We start from the raw sequence: 19,923 nt of genomic DNA, 5'->3' as shown, positions 1-19,923 counted from the left end.
GGGTTTTCAGCTTTAATAGCCGAGTACAGTATTGAGCTGTGCATTAAGATTAAACTCAGCGTCTGCACTCAGAATCAGCAGCAGGGGTGCACAAACTCCTTATGAAGGGCCAAAAGCCAAAGTTGATTGAGGTTGGCGGGTCAAAGGTAAATATACTAAACCACATTACAGTTCCCATGGTAAATTCCTAATTTATTCATATTTAAAATTAAATAAACTTCCTACAATAAAAACACTTAAATCTATCTGTCTGATTGATTCAGAGCATTTAATTTCAGCTTGCTTTTTTTCTCAAAATAGTTGTGTTAAATCAGAATTGACGATCTCGGTTTTGCCCCATCATCATGTCTTTTCTCAGATGTGGTGGCGGCGGGCCAACTCACAGGCCACCATGGCTAACTTTACCCCGCGGGCGCTAGTCTGGGCATCGCCGCTTCACACACTTCACACAGCCCTGAGGAGATTCTGTACCGACACTAAACCTCCGTGTTCTCGTGGAAATCTTCACTTTATCTCCCGCTGATTGTGCATTTAGAATGTTTCTGAATCATTTATTCAGCTGATTAATCAGTTTATTATTGATTATTCCTCACCGGCTGCTGCAGAAACTCGTTGAAGAACTCGCAGAACAGCGGCTGGGAGAGACTCTGCTCCTGATCAATCACATCACCGATACACCAGTCATCAATAAACATCCATAAATCAGTCATCAAACACCAATAACCACATCAATAAATCAGTCATACATGAACTAATCGATAGGTATATCAGTCATTTAAACAGTAAAAATGAAATACAGCAGTAAACTCATCGATCAGCACTCGTCAGGGTGTCCGGTAAGTTTCCGGCGATACTCACAAAGTTCTCGCTCGTGATTTCAGGTAAGGTTAAATCTGGAGGGAAGAGCAGAAAGAGCTTCAGAGAGCGGAATAACCCGCGTACAGCGCCGCTGAATCACAAACTCACCGGGAATCAACCGGGACATTCCGAGGAGTTCCGTTAATAACCGGGGAGATCCTGACAGAAACTTTCCCCGCGCGTCTGACCGCGTCACCATGGAAACCAGGCCGAACTGCGCTTGACCAATCAGACGCGTCGCTGGAGTTTGACTTCTGAATATTACAGCAGTAATGAACGATTAACGGACAGGCAGACTCCGGGGGAACCGGGGATCCAACAGCGCTGACCGACAGAGCTCACGCAGACATGACGAGTACTCTATTAATCACGCTGGAGCGGCTCGAAATGCTGGCCAACACACAGCATTGCTGGTTTACAAAACAAAAAACACCAAACAAACATAATCTGATGCACAGCTACACTTCACTTCGCTTTTATTGTATTAAAAAACGGGCTGCACGGTGGCACTGTGGGGAGCACGACCGCCTAATAAGAAGGTCTCTGCCTGGTTTGAGTCTCGGCTGGGTCAGTTGGTGTTTCTGTGTGGAGTTTGCATGTTCTCCCCGTGTTGGTGTGGGTTTCCTCCGGGTGCTCCGGTTTCCCCCACAGTCCAAACACATGCGCTATAGAGGAACTGATCAACTGAGTGTGTGTGTGTGTGTGTGTGTGTGTGAATGAAGGATGTAAAACATATGCTGGAATAGTTGGTGGTTCATTGCACTGTGACGAGCACAGATGAATAAAGAGGCTAAGTCAAAAAGAAAATGATGTAAAAAAGCAAAAACAAGACAAGGTGTTAAATGAGAAGGTGAAATGTGTTCTGGCAGGCTTAAAAAAGGAGATTCAGTATTTAAAAATGTTTAATCTGAATATTTGTTCAGATTCTTCACATTGTATTAAGTCTGATAAACTGTGCCTTTAATGTGATTTACTGCTCTTAAACAGTGATTTATGAAGACTCCTCTACACATCTGCATCTGGATTAATGCATTAATAACGCAACACTTGCTTTCAATCATTTTCCTACAGCTCAGTCCCTTATTCATCAGGGGGCGCCACAGCGGAATGAACCATTCCAGCACATGTTCTACACAGCAGCAACCCTTCCATCTGCAACCCAGTATTGGGAAACACCCAAACACTACAGCCAGTTTAATTGATCAGTTCCCCTATAGCGCATGTCTGGACTGAAACTGGAGCACCTGGAGGAAACCCACGCCAACACGGGGAGAACATGCAAACTCCACACAAAAACACCTTCATGATGTGAGGCGACACCAAGGTGGAAGAGCATCCGCTGTGTAAAACATGTGCTGGATAAGTTGGCGGTTCATTCCGCTGTGGCGACCCCAGATTAGTAAAGGGACTAAGCTGAAAATAAAATAAATGAATGAACAATAATAATAATAAATAATAATAATAATAAATAATAATAGTGGAGTTGAGCAGATTCAGTGTGAGGCATACAGCAGAACGTGTTGATGAGTAAAAAGGTCTTTATTTAAAACAATGTATAAAAGCATGTAGAGCAGCACATACACACATGCAAAACAAGACTGAAGTGATGCTGTACAAAAGTGCAAAAGTCATGCCGAGTTCATAATTAAAACACACTCTCACTCTCTCTCACACACACACACACACACACACACACACACACATACAAACATACACACACACACACAAACACACACACATACACACACTCACAGTCACAGTCTCCTGACGTTGCGTTTGCTCTGCGCACTCCCCGGCAGCAGTGTGTCGGTCCTGCGGCTGCGTCTGCGTGTGAGCGGCTGCGGTGTGCAGTCTCTGGAGCCGTGCAGCGCACACAGACACGCCGTGCAGAAGCGGAAGCTGCAGTCGCTCCAGCTGCACACGCCCTCCGCACGCACAGGGTGGCACACGGCCGGGTGCTGGCAGCGAGGGCACGCCTTCAGGAACTCATCGCTGAACAGAGTTTTGGCCACCTGACACACACACACACACACACACACACACACACACACACACATGTTAGAAATCATGGAAATAAAAGGAAAACACTTCTGAAATCACACTCGTCTGCTAAACAGCCGAGCACTAATGCTGCACATCATCTGGCTTCAGCATCCACATGGCAGTGTGTGCATGCGCAGGTCAGGAGGATGGTTCAGAACACTTGAGGATTTCCCTCAGTTCAGTTTGCTGGTTATCAGGTGCTGACTGTCAGGAGTTTTAATACACTAATAAAGCTATATTGATTAACACATTGATATACTCTATACAGAATATAATCTAATGTCACTGTTTTACTGCAGTCAGTCAAGCTTTTCCACTTTAAGGATTTCTATTGGCTGAAACATGCGAATAATCTAATGCCAAAACAAGTTTATTCTTATTATTAGAGCTGAACAATGTATTGTATGAGCATCGATATTACAGCATCCACAACAGTCACATCACATTATATTGATGAAGATTTAAAGATGTCATTAAATATTATTACTAATTAATACTATCATTACTTATTAATACAATGATGAGCATGTTCTTCTCCACTTGATGGTTAAATGTCTGTACCTGTAGGCTGTTAGACGTGCTGTTTATTTTTTTAATGATTAATCTGTCATATTTTTTGGTTTTAGTCATTTGTTATGTTTTATGCAGATGCACTGCTCAGAAAAAGGCTTAATCATCCCAATCGATCAAAACTAAATAAATCTTTCCAAAGAGAGACATCTGGATCATCTGGTCAACACACAGCTGAAGGCAGAATTATTCACCCCTCGTGTATATTTTCCCCAGTTTCTGTTTAGCGGAGAGCAGATTTCTCCAACACATTTCTGCACATAATAGTGTTAATAACTCATCTCTAATAACTGATTTATTTCCTCTTTGTCATGATGACAGTAAATAATATTAGACTAGATATTCTTCAAGACACTTCTATACAGCTTACAGTGACATGTAAAGGCTTCACTAGGGTAATTAGGGTAACTAGGCAGGTTAGGGTAACTAGGCAGGTTATTGTATAAAGATGGTTTGTTCTGGAGACTATCGAGAACAAATAGAGCTTAAAGGGGCGAATAATATTGACCTTAAAATTTAGTTTAAACAATTAAAAACTGCTTTTATTCTAGCCGAAATAAAACAAATCAGACTTTCTCCAGAAGAACAGATATTATCAGACATACTGTGAACATTTCCTCAATCTGTTCAACATCTAACCAGACAGCTCTTACTGATGGGATGGATGGTTTGTTAATGTAGGCCCTGATCATTAAACCCCTCACTGCATTAATCTCACACCCAGAATAGAGCGCTGATCAGACACTGATACTGGATGAAAAACACCCCTACACTTCATATGTTAGCTGTGTGTGTGTGTGTGTGTGTGTGTGTGCGCGCAGTATAGAGAAGAGCACCTGCAGGAACTGTGTGTGTTTGGAGTTGCTCTGCCGCGGCGTGATAGAGGTGTGTGTGTGCGGCGTGCGGGCCTGAGCCTGAACACTGCCCAGAGCAGATCTGCACGCCAGCGCCGCCCTGGTGTCCGCATCAGGAACATGAGCCAGTTTGCCACCCTACACACACACACACACACACACACACACACACACACACACACACACACACACACACACGCGATACATCTGACTATTACAGTGAAACAGCATTCTACATTAGCCTGCAGTAGAGCTGCACAACACATCGATTATCAGAATCTCTCAATAGTGCATGTGTTTGCAATGACTAAGAGATGTAATGGTGCTGGAAGCGAGCTTTAGACTCTTCTAAACCATAAGAATACAATAATAGGATTAGTGGAATTTAAGAAACATGCTAAAGGATCACACTTTACCTGAGACGCAATGCTAAAGTCAGGTATATTCTGCTGTGTGAACAGGCGTCTGTCTGCTTTGGTCTTAGTCAGCACTGAGCTGTGCACTCCAATGAAATCACTAGGTTTAGAATCTAAATTATTCATTTTAAACCTTCTTTAACAATATTAATATTAGGTGCTGAGTGCCTGATATTAGTTGGTTTGCATGTAGGCACAATTCTAAGACAGCTGTGTGCTGTGTGTATGTAATGAAAGAGAAATGCAGACGGTGTTGAAAAATAAAACACCTGAAACTACAGCTGATGCAGACACACACACTCGTACACTAGATCACTCATTTATGCAGTTATTGATGCAAATGTGCAGTATTTCAAGTACTCCGCTCAGTCCTAATGCAGCGCATGTGCAGATGTTCACCTCCAGTTGGCTCTTGAGCTCCCGGATGTGGTTTTTCCTCCTGTGAGCTGCTCTTTTATCCTCGGAGATCACGTCGCTCCACTCTTCAGACACCTGGCCGAACCTGTGCTCAGTCACACGGTTTATTATAGACACACATTACACACACTCCGCTCATACAGGGTGTAGCTCTGAGTGTGCCTGACAATCCACCAGCAGGATGCACTCTTTCCTCTCTATATGCACCAGGCACTTTCATAGAGACACTGCTATGCTTGATTGTATAGTCAAGCTTTTTTAAAAGTGCTGGATAAAGATTAAATCACATCCAAATATAAAAGTTAATTTTGACATAATATAGGTGCATTTCATCACAATTAGTTTAAGCCCAGCAAAACATCATACAGATATTTGCATTGATATATAATTTGGATCATTTATACATTTTATTTCTAATATGAATACAAATAAACATTCTCAAATATATGCATGCCATATTTATATATACACTGACATAAATATACAGAGTACACAAACTTATAGGGTCAAAAACGATTTTTTTGGATGAGAAAGTTTTGCCCAGCACTACTTAAAAAAATAAATAAAACATGTTATACATTGTTCTATACTCTACAGCTGTACTCCTCACATGTAAAGTTTTAAATGTTTTATATTGTTATTCTCTACAGCTATCTTTTCTATTCTCCAGAATTGAGATTATTATCTTCTAAAGATCACGGGTGCTTGTATGAGCATGTCACTGCGTATCATACAGCAGGGGTTTTCAAACTTTCAGATGGGCGAATTCTTTCGGGGACCCCCAAAAAATAAAAATGACGCCACCCCCTCAAATTAACAACTGTACTTAATTTTTTTTAAAAATTGTATTATTCAATACATTTATATTATTATATATTATTCAATAAATGTATATTATTCATTATCTGGATTAGTTTTTGTAAGATGTCAGTTGAGTTGATGGTTTCAGTGCTTTAATCTATTGATCAAATCTTGATGCGCAGTGTTTATTGTGGTCTGCTCTCACTGCATTCCATCAAGCCATATTTTGTGTACGAGTCGTCACTTTACACAGTTTTTTATGCCATTTTTATGCTTTTATTCTGCCTATGCACAGCTAGACTCTTCTGTATTTACCCTTACAGCTGAGAGTCTAAATGTATCTAAAGCTTTAAAGTTTTAAAGCTTTAAAGAGTTTTGTCATTCATCAGCTGTTAACAGTTAACTGTACTGTTGTAACTAGCAATACTACAATAGAGGCTGTAGTGGTTCAGTGTGTTTTGTTTATTTATTTATTTATTTATTTTTGTGCACATCATAATTTACTCAGGTCGACAATCCTGACTTACACTGATAAAAATAATTCCCTAAATGCAATCTAGAATTGGGTATTCAAGTTCAAAGAGCCACAAGTTTTACTTTGCATAATTTTAGAAGCTTTGCTGACTTTAAAATGTTCATACCAGTTTGTTCTATTAATAATAAGACTGAACATTACATTTAAATTAGTTACACAAATATATGGGAAAAAGTGGAACATCTTGAAATAAATGCATTTATATTCAGAGTATTAAAGTTTGATCAGATATGTTGAGCTCCATTAAATACAGAGCACTAATACATTTTAATATTTAATAATTAATTAGCCCTATAACATAACACAAACAGATACATTATATTTTTATAGGCTATAGTGGTTTTATTCAGGGTGTATACAATTTAGTTTTTTTAATCATCCAGTTATGAACCAATGTGTGTAAGAGGTCCCCTGCAGAGCTCGTCCAGCTGTCATTAGTGTAACAGGAGTGAAACTCTGAGCACTCGCTGATGTGATGACAGCTCCATTCATTGTTATTGCAGCACTTTTTGCTTTACAAGTTTAATATGTTTGTTTGCCATGCTGCAAAGAGGACCGTCTGATATTTGTACAATGCAAAGTGTAAAGCCTGTCGCACTGTGGACGAGGTGCAATGTTGTGCCGTGTCTTTAAAATGATATTTGTTCCCTATGAATGAAGCCTGCGCAGAGAGGCGCGCACTCCACAGCACCCAGCTGATCGCTTACTTAGGAACGCAAGCCATAAACAGGGAAGTGCTTTCAGCCACCAATAATGTTCTTATTGATCATGTATTTTAACTGAAATAGTCAATAAATAGACCTGAGCATTCATTTAGTTGTTTAGCGTAAAAGAGGTAAGCGTAAGTGAAAGATAAACAGCGTCAGAATGATGCGGGACACAAAATCCATCCATGTGGGCCCATTGCTTACCCCTTATTTAAAAAATTTTTGCGGCCCCCCTAGCGCCATCTGGCGGCCCCCAGTTTGAAAACCCCTGTCATACAGTGTTTGACTGGTAAAATTAGACTGACAGACTGAGCTGTGATCTGAATATTGCAGTAGTGATGCTGAGGTGTGTTCCTGTACCGGTAGATGTCTGCGGCTGACAGCAGACTCAGGATGATCGCCAATACGTGTCTCAGGTTCCTCTTCCTCAGCTCAGAGATCAGATCTAGCGTCTGCAGACCCATCTTCCGGCCGATTAGCCCTGACAGCGGCAGCCTGGGCCTGTAGGGGGCGTCCTCCTCCAGCACGCGCAGCAGGTCCTCCAGGCTGGTGTTCTGGAGCGGGACAGTAGTAAACATGCAAATAAAACAGTTGGTCAAACATTTTCATTAACTGAAAAAACTAAAACATTTCACAATAAAAGAAAGACTAAAACCAGCTGAAATTAAAAATAATAATCCAATAATAACAATCAGATTAAAACAATTCTAATAATTAGAATATAAAAATGGAAAAAAGCTCTAATTCTGCGGTGGACAATCCAGCCCAATCTCACAAATACATGACTATTAGCAACACACACACACACACAAAGGGTCCAACTCTTACAAACTATCATGATTTCATTAAACTCCAGCCCTCACAGTGGGAGGAAAAACCAAACTGAAATGCACAAAGTATACAAATTCACACAAATGAAAGATATAGAATAGCGGTGAGAAAGCATTGGAGAAATCTGGCCTGTGACTTTACATAAAGAACAGCAGATGGCGCAGTCTCGCACGCACGCACACAAACATTTTAATATAAACATTTTACATTTTAGTTAAACATGTCAGAATTTGTTCATTTGCCAGAGTAAGCATCATTTTTACTGCAAATGTAAAGCTATCAGCCATTATTTTTTATAGGATTGGTGTGTCTGCATTAGATAAACAGCATAAGGATTTCACAGCAGCAAGTTAAACCTGGACACCTTTATGGCAGTCAAACACATTAACAATAAATACAGGCCACAACTGAATAGAGAAAGATCTAATTAGCAGCATCCAAAAAACAAAGCAAGAGTAGTCCTGTGCTGAAAATATTGTGCCACCATGTCTTTAGCTGAGGTTAATATTAAAGTACACTAATTAATAAATGACTATAAAAATCATATCCTACTTAGACTGTTGCACTTTGTGTGGTCAATACGCTCGTGTCTATAAAGGGCTATCCGCTTGTTAAGTGGTGACGTGTTTGAGACGCATGTATACTGTTTCCGGGTCCAAGCCGCCACTCATTCGAGTGGAGAAATCATTCGTTTAGGATCACGTTTTATTCCTATCACACATTAAAGTTAATTTTATATAAAATCATAGTGTACACAACAATCTCTGGGCTTGCTGCATAACAAATACCAAAAATTTAACAATTTATAAAAAAATGAATGACTTTCTGGCCATCGGATATTAGGCATTGACATATATATATACTGCGATCGTGACTTTCAAAAGGCTTAAATCGCTTTGTAAATGTTTATTATTACCATTTCATGAGTCTCCCCATTCAGTTGAATAGAGCGCTTGGACCCGGAAGCCGCTTCACGTGACGTCACACTTAACAAGCGGATTGTTGTATGAGCAACGTTTGTATATTTATAACCTCTTCAGAGGAATTTGGGGGTCACGAGTCACTGGCATTGTTATTTTAGGGGTGGCTGAATGGTTTGGGAACCCCTGGCTGACAGGACAGACACTGACTGCACTACACCCTCCTACAGTACCTCCACCTGCGGCTGAGGGTCTACAGGAGCCTCCAGTCAGCTCTGTTTTATTGGTTTCTCTCATCACAGACAGGCTATGAGTGGGGACAGACACAATCTGAACACTTTTTTTGCCATTTCGTCGATCAAATCTGCGGATATATGCGAAACGATTTTGGGAGCATCGCAACTAAATGATTAAGTATCAATTTACACGCATTTACACAAGTAAATTAACAGGCTCAATGATGGGCTTGTTAGAGAAAAGGAATTTATTTTTATAACTTTTGTGTTTTCATTTATTAGAAAAATGTTTAGACTAACAACAGATTAATCAATCTTTCTCTTTTGTATTATAAAACATCTTGACCAGACAAACTTCCTCTTTTTTACTGTGCTGCATACTTTTTAGAAGAACTGCTGACTAGTGAAAAAAAGCAGAGTAAGAATAAATTTAGGTTTGTTCCAGAACTATAGTCTAGACATGTCAGAAGTTGTCATGATGCTTGTAGAAGTGTGAAAGATATTAAAGATGCACGGAAGTGTTCAGTTCTGGTATGCAGAGAAAGGTTGCAGAAAGAGGAAGTAATGTGCAGGGGTCACAAAGGGCCAAGGGACTGCAGAATGACTGATAAGTGACGTTAAACCAAAACTCCACCTGTTAAGGTCAGTTGTGTGTATATGCTGGAGTGAGGAAATGTAAGTTAGTTGCGAACCTCCTGAATGTAATTCTTGTATTGCATTGGGGTAACGTAACCCAGAGCTCTGTCATCGAATTATTCATTTGTATCCAATAAATTGTTACGATTTTTGACATTGAAGAAAAACCTCTCCAGACTTTTTCTCTTGAACACGCATGGAATAGGCCAGATATTCCAACAGGCTATATATCTGCAGATTTCAGCACACACAGATTACATGTGGACCTAGCTATAAGTCACTTTCCAGAACCTTAACATTCACTGTTCCTCACTGGTGGAATGATCTTCCCATTCCCGCACACAGACTGCAGATTCACTGTATCATTCAAACCACAACTAAAACCCTCATCATCTCCTCTGACAGCATCTGAACCGCTGTGAACTAAACCAGGACCTCCTCTTCTCTTCCCCTCACCACATGGCAACCTTAAACGGAGTGTGCATCATCATTACACAGGTGAGTGGGCTTGTCAAACCACCTGTACAAAACACACTTTCATCTCTGATACTTGCAGCAAACCGGAGGAAACCCACGCCAACACGGGGAGAACATGCAAACTCCACACAGAAACACCAACTGACCCAGCCGAGACTCAAACCAGCGTTCTTCTTGCTGTGAGGTGATCGTGCTACCCACTGCGCCACCATGACACCCCAGAATCATTAATGAAAGCTGAAACTGAAGTGCAGTGGAGAAACTGAACCGGATTGTACCTTGCTGTGCTGGCGTGCGCGTGTGCTGATGGCGTGCACCACCTGCAGCGCTGGCGTTAGCGTCAGCTCCTCCATCTTCAGCGTAGCTGCGCTCAGCGGCGTCCCGTCCTCGAACACCTCATCTTTACAGGTGTGTGCGTGTCGGGGTCTGTGCGCGTCCTCAGACTGGGATCCTCCCTCCCGCAGTGTGGACAGTCTCCGCTGCCGCTCCAGCCGTGAGCGCCGCTTCTCCCTGCCGCTGGAGCCTGCCGGCGCCACCAGCTCTTGGAAGGACCCGTCGTGGTCCACTGAGGAGTCATGGGATTTATCCAGACCCAGAGAACTGAAGCCGCTGTCCTCCAGCGCCGGCGTGAGCAGTGTGGCATCTGCGGTCTGCAGCGGTGTTAGGATTTCGGCCTGTGGAGACCCTGGCGGACCCGCGATGATGCTGTCGTCTAGATCCGGCTCCGCATCCACACACCGGCTCTGATACGACTCTGGGGTCAGAGAGACACCGCTCCGGCCCGACTCCAGGGTGGACGTGACGGCCTGCAGATGGACATATAATCATAGATAGATATTTATACAGAAACAACACACAATACTGATATAGTGTAGAGGGCACTTAATAACACTGTATACAACACTACTGGGTACCTGGACATGCTGTCAATTAAAGCGGCACAGTATAAGGTTTCAGCATGGATATGGCAATGTTTGCATTCACGATAGTCACATCACAAGATCTGCAATGTGGAGTCTGACCTATACGAGACACTTCATTTGTGGAGTCACTGCCCATTTTAACCATCAAGTTACTAAAATGTTCATCATCTGTGTGTTTTACGGTGACTGTAAGCATGTCACACCAGTTTAAAGCATTCAGGCACAAGACATTATAAAGTTTGTGACTTTAATAAAGGTTAATTGTATTTATGCACGCGCACACACACACACACACACACACACGATGAAGGCTATACAGTGGTATTTTACATTTCAGTATTTAATATGTGCACCTGAATACTGCTAGTCTCCCAGAATGCTACTTGGTGTATTACCTTATAGTAAGCTTAATTGCAGCTTGGGTCAATATCGAATAGGGCTGTGCAATTAATCAAAAATCCGATTTCGATTTTGGCTTCTAATGATTATGAACAACCATTAATCGAGATAAACGATTACTGCATCATATACCAAAAGTGCGAAAGACCTCATGCTTAAGTGTGTGTGCAACACGCGCGCACACACACTTAAGCACAAATCTGCATTCGGTCTCATTTGGACACTTAGACGAGCAGAGGAGCGCAGACATCTAAAGTCATCTTAATGCGAGCGCTTTAATGATCAAACAGATGTCAAATCGCGGTGTAACCCTCATTTGTGTAATAAACGAGTTGAGAATCAACAGACACGTGAAAGAGAAACCATTAAAGTGACAATAATCGAAACAGGCGGCAGCGTTTCGCACTAATCAAACAAAACAAGAAAATCCCTCTCTGCTCTTGACTGAAGGATTTTTGTAGATAAAGTGTTTTTCTTACGGTGAAGATGCTTAAGGCACAGTTTGTTTCATATTTTTATTCTATTGTATTTATTTCTTTTTCCTTTGCAGGGTGGAAAATAACTGTATGTATGCAGTTGAAGTCAGAATTATTAGCCCTCCTGAATATTAGCAACTCTTTTCCTGCCCAATCTCTGTTTAATGGAAAGAAGATTTTTTAAAACTTATTTCTGATCATAATAGTTTTGATATCTCATGTCTACTTACTGATTTCTTTTATCTTTGCTATGATGACAGTACATAATATTTTACTATGTTTTTCAAAATACAAGCATTCAGATTAAAGTGCAATTCAAGGCTTAATTAGGGTATTTAGAAAAGTCATTGTATAACAGTAGATTCTTCTGCAGACAATCAAAAATATATTGCTTAAGGGGGCTAATAATATTGACCTTAAAATAAGTTTCAAAATATTTAAACCTGCTTTTATTCTAGCTAAAATAAAACAAATAAGCTTTTCTCCAGAAGAAAAAAATACTAGAGGAAATACTGTTAAAATTCTTTGCTCTGTTTAACCTAATTTGGCAAATATTTATTTTTTAAAAAAAAATCTCAGGAGCGCTAATAATTTTGACTTCAACAGTAATTGTTTTGAATAATCGTGATTACAATTCTGACCAAAATTATTGTGATTATGATTTTTCCCAAAATCGAGCAGCCCTAATATTGAATACTAGAGCGGTGCAGTTAATCGAAAATCAATTTAAATTTCAGCCTTTAAGGATTATGAAAAAACAATAACGGAGATTAATAATATTCTGCCCCATTCAGCAGTGTGCATCCACTCCTCTGGCCTGTGCTTCATTTATTACAGTGCATTTACTCCATTGATGTTTTTAAGTGTGACTCTGCTGAACTCTGCTGTTCAGTGCATGTGCTCAGCCTCGGGATCCAGCACAGCACACTCATATGGATGCTCAGTGATTATTCACATTAATGAATGAATGTAAAGGCATGTGAAGGTGAAACTATGAACTGTGCAGCTCTTAAAGTGACAGCGACTGTATTCCTGCTGCTGACTGCACAGAGTTTCCTCTAGGATGTTTTCCGGCTGTGGCGGCAGGCATTTATACATACATCCACCAACAACCCATGCCGTTATTTCAGTGATCAATGTTGTGAGTGCAGTATTACTAGTCCAGATCGGATTTATGTAATGGGAATATGCAAATCTCTTTGCTTGCGCGCTGATTTCCTCTGTTCACACGTGCCCTCAAATAAACACTGCTGCAGTGTGATTTAGTGTGTTTATTTAGTGAGCACGTCTCCAGCATTTATCAGATTTGTTTGGAATATTTATGAATGTCTCTAATAAACCCACAGAGCAGCATTACTGCATCCTGAAGTAAAGTGAAGTTTAGCAGCTATAAACTCCAGCAAGAAAGTCTTTGTTGTTTGCAGAACCACAGACCTTTATCTATAAAGTATAATTATGGATGGGTATGGGATGATAACTGGTTTAATGGGATACTGCGGTTTGGAAAAGTCACGGTTTTCAAGAGCTCACACTAAGCTGATGATTGATAATGAAGCTAGTTTGGCGTGCTGTCCCGGGAGAGAACCCTGAGCTTATAAGATCCTCGAGCCCTGGGCTCCCTCCTGTTGCAAGGTGAGAGGGGAGTTTGAGCTCAGGTAGATCTCGATGACTCCCCCTCCTGTGTCAGATAAGGATGCTGAAAGGTGTGCTCAGAGTTTGGCTAAAATATTTTGGATTAATTGTTTACAGTGCTTGTTTTTGAACTGTGGGAGGAAACCGGAGGCCCTGGGGAAAACCCACGCGATCACCAGGAGAACGAGCAAAACTCCACACAGAAATGTTGCCTGGTTTGTAAAGGAATTAAACCAGGGGCATTCTTGCTGTGAGGGAACAGCGCTAATCATCGGCCACCGTGTCGCCCGTTTGAAATGAGGGAAAGTAGGGTTGGGTGGGGGGGTTCTTCAAGATGAAGCTATTAAGAAGAGGGACGTCTGGTTATTTATAGTGAGTTAAGGATCGTCTGATAGGATAATCGGTTATTAGCTGAAGTTGGAACAGCTGTGAACAGTCATGTGAGCATGTGATCCTCTCCAAATGTGTTTATAAATAAACTTAAAACTGCCAAAGTTTTCTGTTGTCCTGTTCCTGAAGTACATGTTAGATTTTTTTTGTATTTTTGTTTTTTTCATGTTTTCCACAACTATTTTATTTCGTTTTTTAGGGCAGCAGTATCTTCAGCAGAATATTTTCTGCTCCCAAATATTTTAAATGTTTCTCAAAATGAAATATTCTGTGTTCAGTGGGGGAAAAGGTTGTTGTTTTTTACCCAGACACTTAAAAAGTTATTTTAAAACTTATTTTGGAGCAGTAATCACAATACCGTGAAACCCTGATATTTTTCTCCAAGGTTATCACTGCCAGAATCTTATACCGGCCCATGCCTCATTATGGAAACGGTGTTCATCTAAACTGAAAGCTGCGTCATGTTTGCTGGCCTCACGCATCACACACCTGTCAGTCAGTCAGCATTTCACTTAAAGGGTTAAACAGACGACGCACAGCACTACTGCGCTTACAGAAAGGTTTGCGCTGTTATCATTCACTTAGCCTTTAATATGTTTTGGTGCGATTGTAACCCGCTATTTATAAAAACAACAGCTGAATGTTTTGATCACGCTGTAATGTAGCTGTGGCGGGATCAATTCAGTGTGCGCATGGAGGAATGACTGTAGCGGAAACCATGCTGTCTTCATCATCATCATCAAACGAGAGATAACATCCCTCACTGCTTTTGACCTGAAACCTTTATAACTTTAGTAAGAAAAATCCAGTTTATTTCTCACAGTGAAGATGAAGATGCTCAAACGGTTTCATTCATATATATTTATGTTGTACTTCTATTCGTTTCGTGAGTGTGAGTACTTTGTTGCCCCATTCTGCTTTAGTATTAAGACTTGCATGATCTCTGAAACGTGCAGGTGAAACATCAGCCTGATTTACAGGGGAAAACTACACATCTACACAAGGTTATGGTCATAAGCGCACTGATGATGATCATTTTTAATAACTGTGAGTGATCATGATTTCACCTGTACTAGAGCAGCAGTACTGTACGCATGATAGGCACTTCAGTGATTATGAGGTAACCCCACACACCTGTGAGAACAGCAGACGCCTCTTGTGGCAGGAGAAGGCGCTGTGCTCTGCTCTGAGTGTGCTGTTGGTCAGCGGGCCGCTCGGGGTCTTGTCCGGAGAGTCGAAACTCAGGCTCAGGTGTGTTTCTCTTGGTGTGGTGAAGCTGCTTTTACTGCCATCAGAGGACGACTGGGAGACCAGCAGACGCCTGCACACACACACACACACACACACACACACACACACACACACACACACACACACACACAAACACACAAACACACAAACACACACACACACACACACACACACACACACACACACACACACACACACACACACACACACACACACAATCAATAATGCAATATATCAGCATTTATATGAGGGGTACATCAATATACAGTACATTATTCAACATTTGAGTGTCTAATATAGAACATTCAGGTTACTGTATTTCAGTTGTTGCTCATTAAAGCAGCAAATATTTGGACACTTAAAGAGACGGTTCACCCAAAATAATAATGTACTCATCGCTTACTCTGCCACAAGTGCTTCCAAACCACTGAGTTTGTTTCTTCTGTTGAACACTACAAGAAGATATTTTGAAGAATGCTGAAAACAGGCAACCATTGACTTCCATTGTGGAAAAACAAATACTATGGAGGTCAATGGTTACAGGTCTCGAACATTCTTCAAAATATCTCCTTTAGTGTTCAACAGAAAAAAAAAGGTTTTAAACAAAAGGGTGGCATGATAGCTCAGTGGTTAGCACTGTGGCCTCACAGCAAGAAGGTCTCTGGTTTGAGTCCCGGGTTTCTGTGTGGAGTTTGCATGTTCTCCCCATGTTGGTGTGGGTTTCCTCCGAGTGCTCCGGGTTCCCACACAGTCCAAACACATGCGCTATAGGGGAACTGATCAACTAAATTGGTCGTAGTGTATGAGTGTGTGTGTGTGTGTGTGTATGGGTGTTTTTCAGTACTGGGTTGCAACTGGAAGAGCATCCTCTGTGCAAAACATATGCAGGAATAGTCGGCGGTTCATTCCATTGTAGCAATTTGTGATAAATCAGACTAAGCTGAAGGTATAGTGTATAGTATAGTGATAATGCCAGATATCTTTATAAAAGCGTGAGGTATTGATTGCAGGAAGAACATCTGAACGCAGCAGCAGCTCACCTGCGGAGCGAGGTGTTTTTCCTGCCCAGCTTTGGGGTCTCGCACCAGGTTAGCGCCGGCTCCCTCTTGCTCTCAGTGCTGGAGTCCCCTGAGCCGCGTGGGTCTCTGCGGTGAGGAGCCGTGGCCAAGCCCAGCTCCCGGTTCTCCTTGGTGCCCTTCAGATGGCGGTGCGGCCGTGGCGTGTAGAGCCGCTCCATGGGGCAGCTCTGATATCTGGATCCGTCAGACTTCAGCCGTGTGGACTCCATTCCTTCAGCTGGACTCAAACACTCAATGCTGACGAGAACATCACACAACTAAGATTCAGTTTATTTATTGTTTATGTTTATTTATTATTAGTTTGTTTTGTGCTATATAATACAAAATAAAGAATTGAAAGGTCATCACTGTACATACTGTAAATCCAGCGTTACAGATGTGCAGGGTTCCACCAAATCAAAGTGAAGACTATTATAAATGATATTTCAGACTTGTAAAGGACAAAACACTAAGGATCTTTTCTAATAATAATAAATAAATCAAGAAGTTAGTCTCTATGGAACAAAAGATAATTATTGTTTACATTTATGAGCACAAAGCTTCATTATGGATGTGGCAGATGTGAAATTGGCATTTGTAACTTTGGTGAATCAAATAAAAAAATAAGTAAACCGAATACTTCTACAGCAGTGTAAAACCAAGAAATCTTTTCAGTATTGTGGTGAAACAGATTGAACTGATTTAAAACAGCATGGAATTATCTAATGTGTTTAAAGGCAAACATGTAAATGTGCTGAACTTCTTCACACTTAAAGGTGCTGTAAAGGTGAGTTTCTTTCTTTTGTTCAACAAAACAAGATATTGAGAAAAATGCTGGAAAAGCAGCTTCCATAGCAGAAACAAACAATACTGGATGCTTTTTCCAGCATTCAGTACATCTGCCGTTGTGTTAAACAGAAGAAACTCAAACAGGATTGCAACAAGCGGAGGATGCGGAAAAGACGATTATAATCTCTTTAAGGTTTCATTTACAGCACAACACTGAGTTGTGCACACAGATGAACACGACACTGTAAACTATAATCCCTGTTAATAACACAGCTCTGGATTCCATCCAGCTGTTTCCCACACACGGGATGACTGCGTGTCAGATCATGGCTTACTTTTAGTTTGGGGAGTTTCCAATTAAAAGGATGGAAACAAATCACTTTAAGTAAGGTTAAAATAATTAGTCGTCCTATAAACTGAGTGAGACGTGTTTGGCTCTGCACCTCCAATGTTAACCAACAATGCGCTTTGGTATTTTAACACGATATTATCAAAGCATCACAAGCCATTTTGAGTTTATCATATTATCTCCTCTATACTCCCCAGAGTACAGTAATATCCAGTATAGCCCAATCCAATATAGCGTGTAAAACTGCTGCAGAAGGTTGGTTTTGAGGTTTGGGGATATTCATGATGAGCGTAAATGAAGCGTCGTTTAAAACTGGACTGATTGAATAATGGAAAAACATAGAGAAAATGTAGATAGACTAATCAGTAATAAACTTTTGTGAAGATTATACAGACGTTTCTTTACTTTTAAATTAATATCGCTTTGAAAGCATCAGTTTATATCAACAGATAAACATCAGTCATCATTTAATTGAACAACTAAATAGAGAATTAAAAAATTAAATCTAAAACACGAGACGTGTAAATAGAGGTAAAGTTGCTTTTATATTCGCACATTCGTTTCTTTAGCAGTCTCTATATTGTTAACCATGTACTTTAAATATTGGATCTTGCATGCCAGTATGACTTGTAAACAACATTAACTCTGTCTAATTGACTGTAAACAGTGCTGTACTTTGATAATCATTTGGCTGCTAATATGATTTCCCAATTTAGAATTTGCAAAGAATACTTTTCTGAAATTATATTAAGGGAAAAGTCCGAATATAAAACCAACTTTAACGTTACCTGTGTAGAAGGCCCCTCACATTTAAACACATAATTTAAGTTGACTGAACTTTCTAAAGCAGCTGTTCAGAAAAGCGAGAGACATTAAGTAGTGTTCATACTGTATATCAGATATCATAGATCAGTAAAGGAGTAAATTATACTAATTAACATTATTATACACGTAAACATAACCTAACTCAGTATAATTAATACCTGGGAGGTTTTTCCAGCCACCTGAGTGTCAAAATCTACCTGAAAATCGACTTGAATACAGGTGATGCGGCTAGTAAAGGTCACCTGCTCGGTTAGACTAACTCTGCAGGTGATGGAACTGATAATAATAATAATAATGGTGATGATAACAGGAATAAAGACAGCAGTACTCTCATATTGAATCGCCTCGGGTTTGTTTAGCTCTCTTTCCCTCAGCGTGGCGGTTGCGGTCGCCATGGTGACCTCCTCAGCTTTCCCTCTCGCACATTCAAACATCGCGCCCATTTAAATGCGCGTGCACAACATCTCTCGTGCTCGCGCCCGGTAGACACGCTTAAAAAGTACTTTAAGAGGTTTACATGCAGCACGGTAATGTTTATAAAGCTCCGTTTGGCGACATAGCACATTGCCGCCTCACTGCTGACAGAACCATGACAAAGTACGAGGACAAAAACACACACACTCTCTCCCTCTCTCGAACACACACACATAAACACACACACACACACCTGCTCAGCTGCGGCTCCTCACGCCTGTTTAGCAGGGCAGACAAGCGGACAGAGCGACCGACAGTGCCGGTAAACCGGAGATTAAACAGCTCGGTACTCACGCGTGTGTTCAGGGATTCATTCCGCCGCCGCGGCTGTTCACAGAGAGATGATGATAATAGTAATGGCGGCCCGCGCACCTCCACCTTTCAAATCTCGAGCCCTGCGTTCTGATTGGACGAGCGTTTAAAGAGACACCCGACATTTATTTATTTATTTATTTATTTATTTATTCATTTATTTAAGAGAACACCAACAAATACACAACTCTAACAAGACATCAAAAAAAAAATCATTTTCAAGTTACAGTGTACGTTTCAGATATAAAACGAAACACTATAATATAACGTCAAATACCTCCACTGTGACAGCCCATGTAGGACATTATTATATTATATAATTCATTATGTACATTATATACACTAGCATAGACAGCTGTATTCAATGGACTGTAATCCTTCAGCAGCTCTTATTGTATCTTGACATGTCTTACTGTTAATACACTGACGAGAGTCCACATATCGATGAAAATCAACTATAGAAACCTTCAAACAAACTTTATAATTATTTATTCTACATTTATAAATATTAAATTGACCAAATTCATTATGAATTCCACAGATACGCTTTTTGAGTCAAGAGATATTCTAATGCATTAATAATAACGTATTTCAGCTGACTGATTTTACACCTAATGTTTGTGAAATAATTCGAAAATAAAGGCATAAATATAACACAAACACAACAGGATCACTACGGTGATTGGTCGAGCTCAGTAGCGATGAGAAATGTAACGGGCGTCACGTGACACTCCAGTGCCAGCA

General features: G+C 40.7%; 2 protein-coding genes across 7 annotated transcripts in view; both read right to left on the bottom strand.

Annotated features, from left to right (window-relative positions):
* Positions 1-1,057, bottom strand: part of rgs22 (regulator of G protein signaling 22) — a 13,669-nt gene extending 12,612 nt beyond the window's left edge. Inside the window, exons 1-3 of the mRNA XM_021466786.3 lie at positions 967-1,057; positions 859-893; positions 594-653 (exon numbers count right to left, since the gene is read on the bottom strand). Coding sequence (XP_021322461.2) covers positions 594-653; positions 859-893; positions 967-1,057 — 186 coding nt within the window. The remainder of the gene's footprint in view (positions 1-593; positions 654-858; positions 894-966) is intronic.
* Positions 1,058-2,378: 1,321 nt separating this feature from the next.
* Positions 2,379-19,319, bottom strand: fbxo43 (F-box protein 43). 6 transcript variants are annotated; one of them, NM_200431.2, is made up of 8 exons: positions 19,162-19,319; positions 16,413-16,688; positions 15,256-15,442; positions 10,580-11,107; positions 7,562-7,755; positions 5,141-5,243; positions 4,308-4,463; positions 2,379-2,870 (listed from the first exon to the last, which is right to left on the bottom strand). In NM_200431.2, exons 2-8 carry the CDS (start codon positions 16,658-16,660, stop codon positions 2,613-2,615), a joined length of 1,674 nt encoding a protein of 557 aa, NP_956725.2. In that variant the 5' UTR covers positions 16,661-16,688; positions 19,162-19,319; the 3' UTR covers positions 2,379-2,612. The 6 variants fall into 6 exon arrangements, with proteins under 6 accessions (NP_956725.2, XP_021322320.1, XP_073780817.1 ...); XM_021466645.3 differs by having other exon boundaries at positions 19,061-19,225; XM_073924716.1 differs by lacking the exon at positions 19,162-19,319 and adding an exon at positions 18,552-19,008.
* Positions 19,320-19,923: the final 604 nt, after the last annotated feature.

The sequence above is a fragment of the Danio rerio genome, chromosome 16 (genome assembly GCF_049306965.1).
Source record: "Danio rerio strain Tuebingen ecotype United States chromosome 16, GRCz12tu, whole genome shotgun sequence".
In the NCBI taxonomy this organism is placed as follows: domain Eukaryota; kingdom Metazoa; phylum Chordata; class Actinopteri; order Cypriniformes; family Danionidae; genus Danio; species Danio rerio.
Note: the sequence above shows the minus strand (reverse complement) of the source record. Positions and strands in the feature narration are given on the sequence as shown.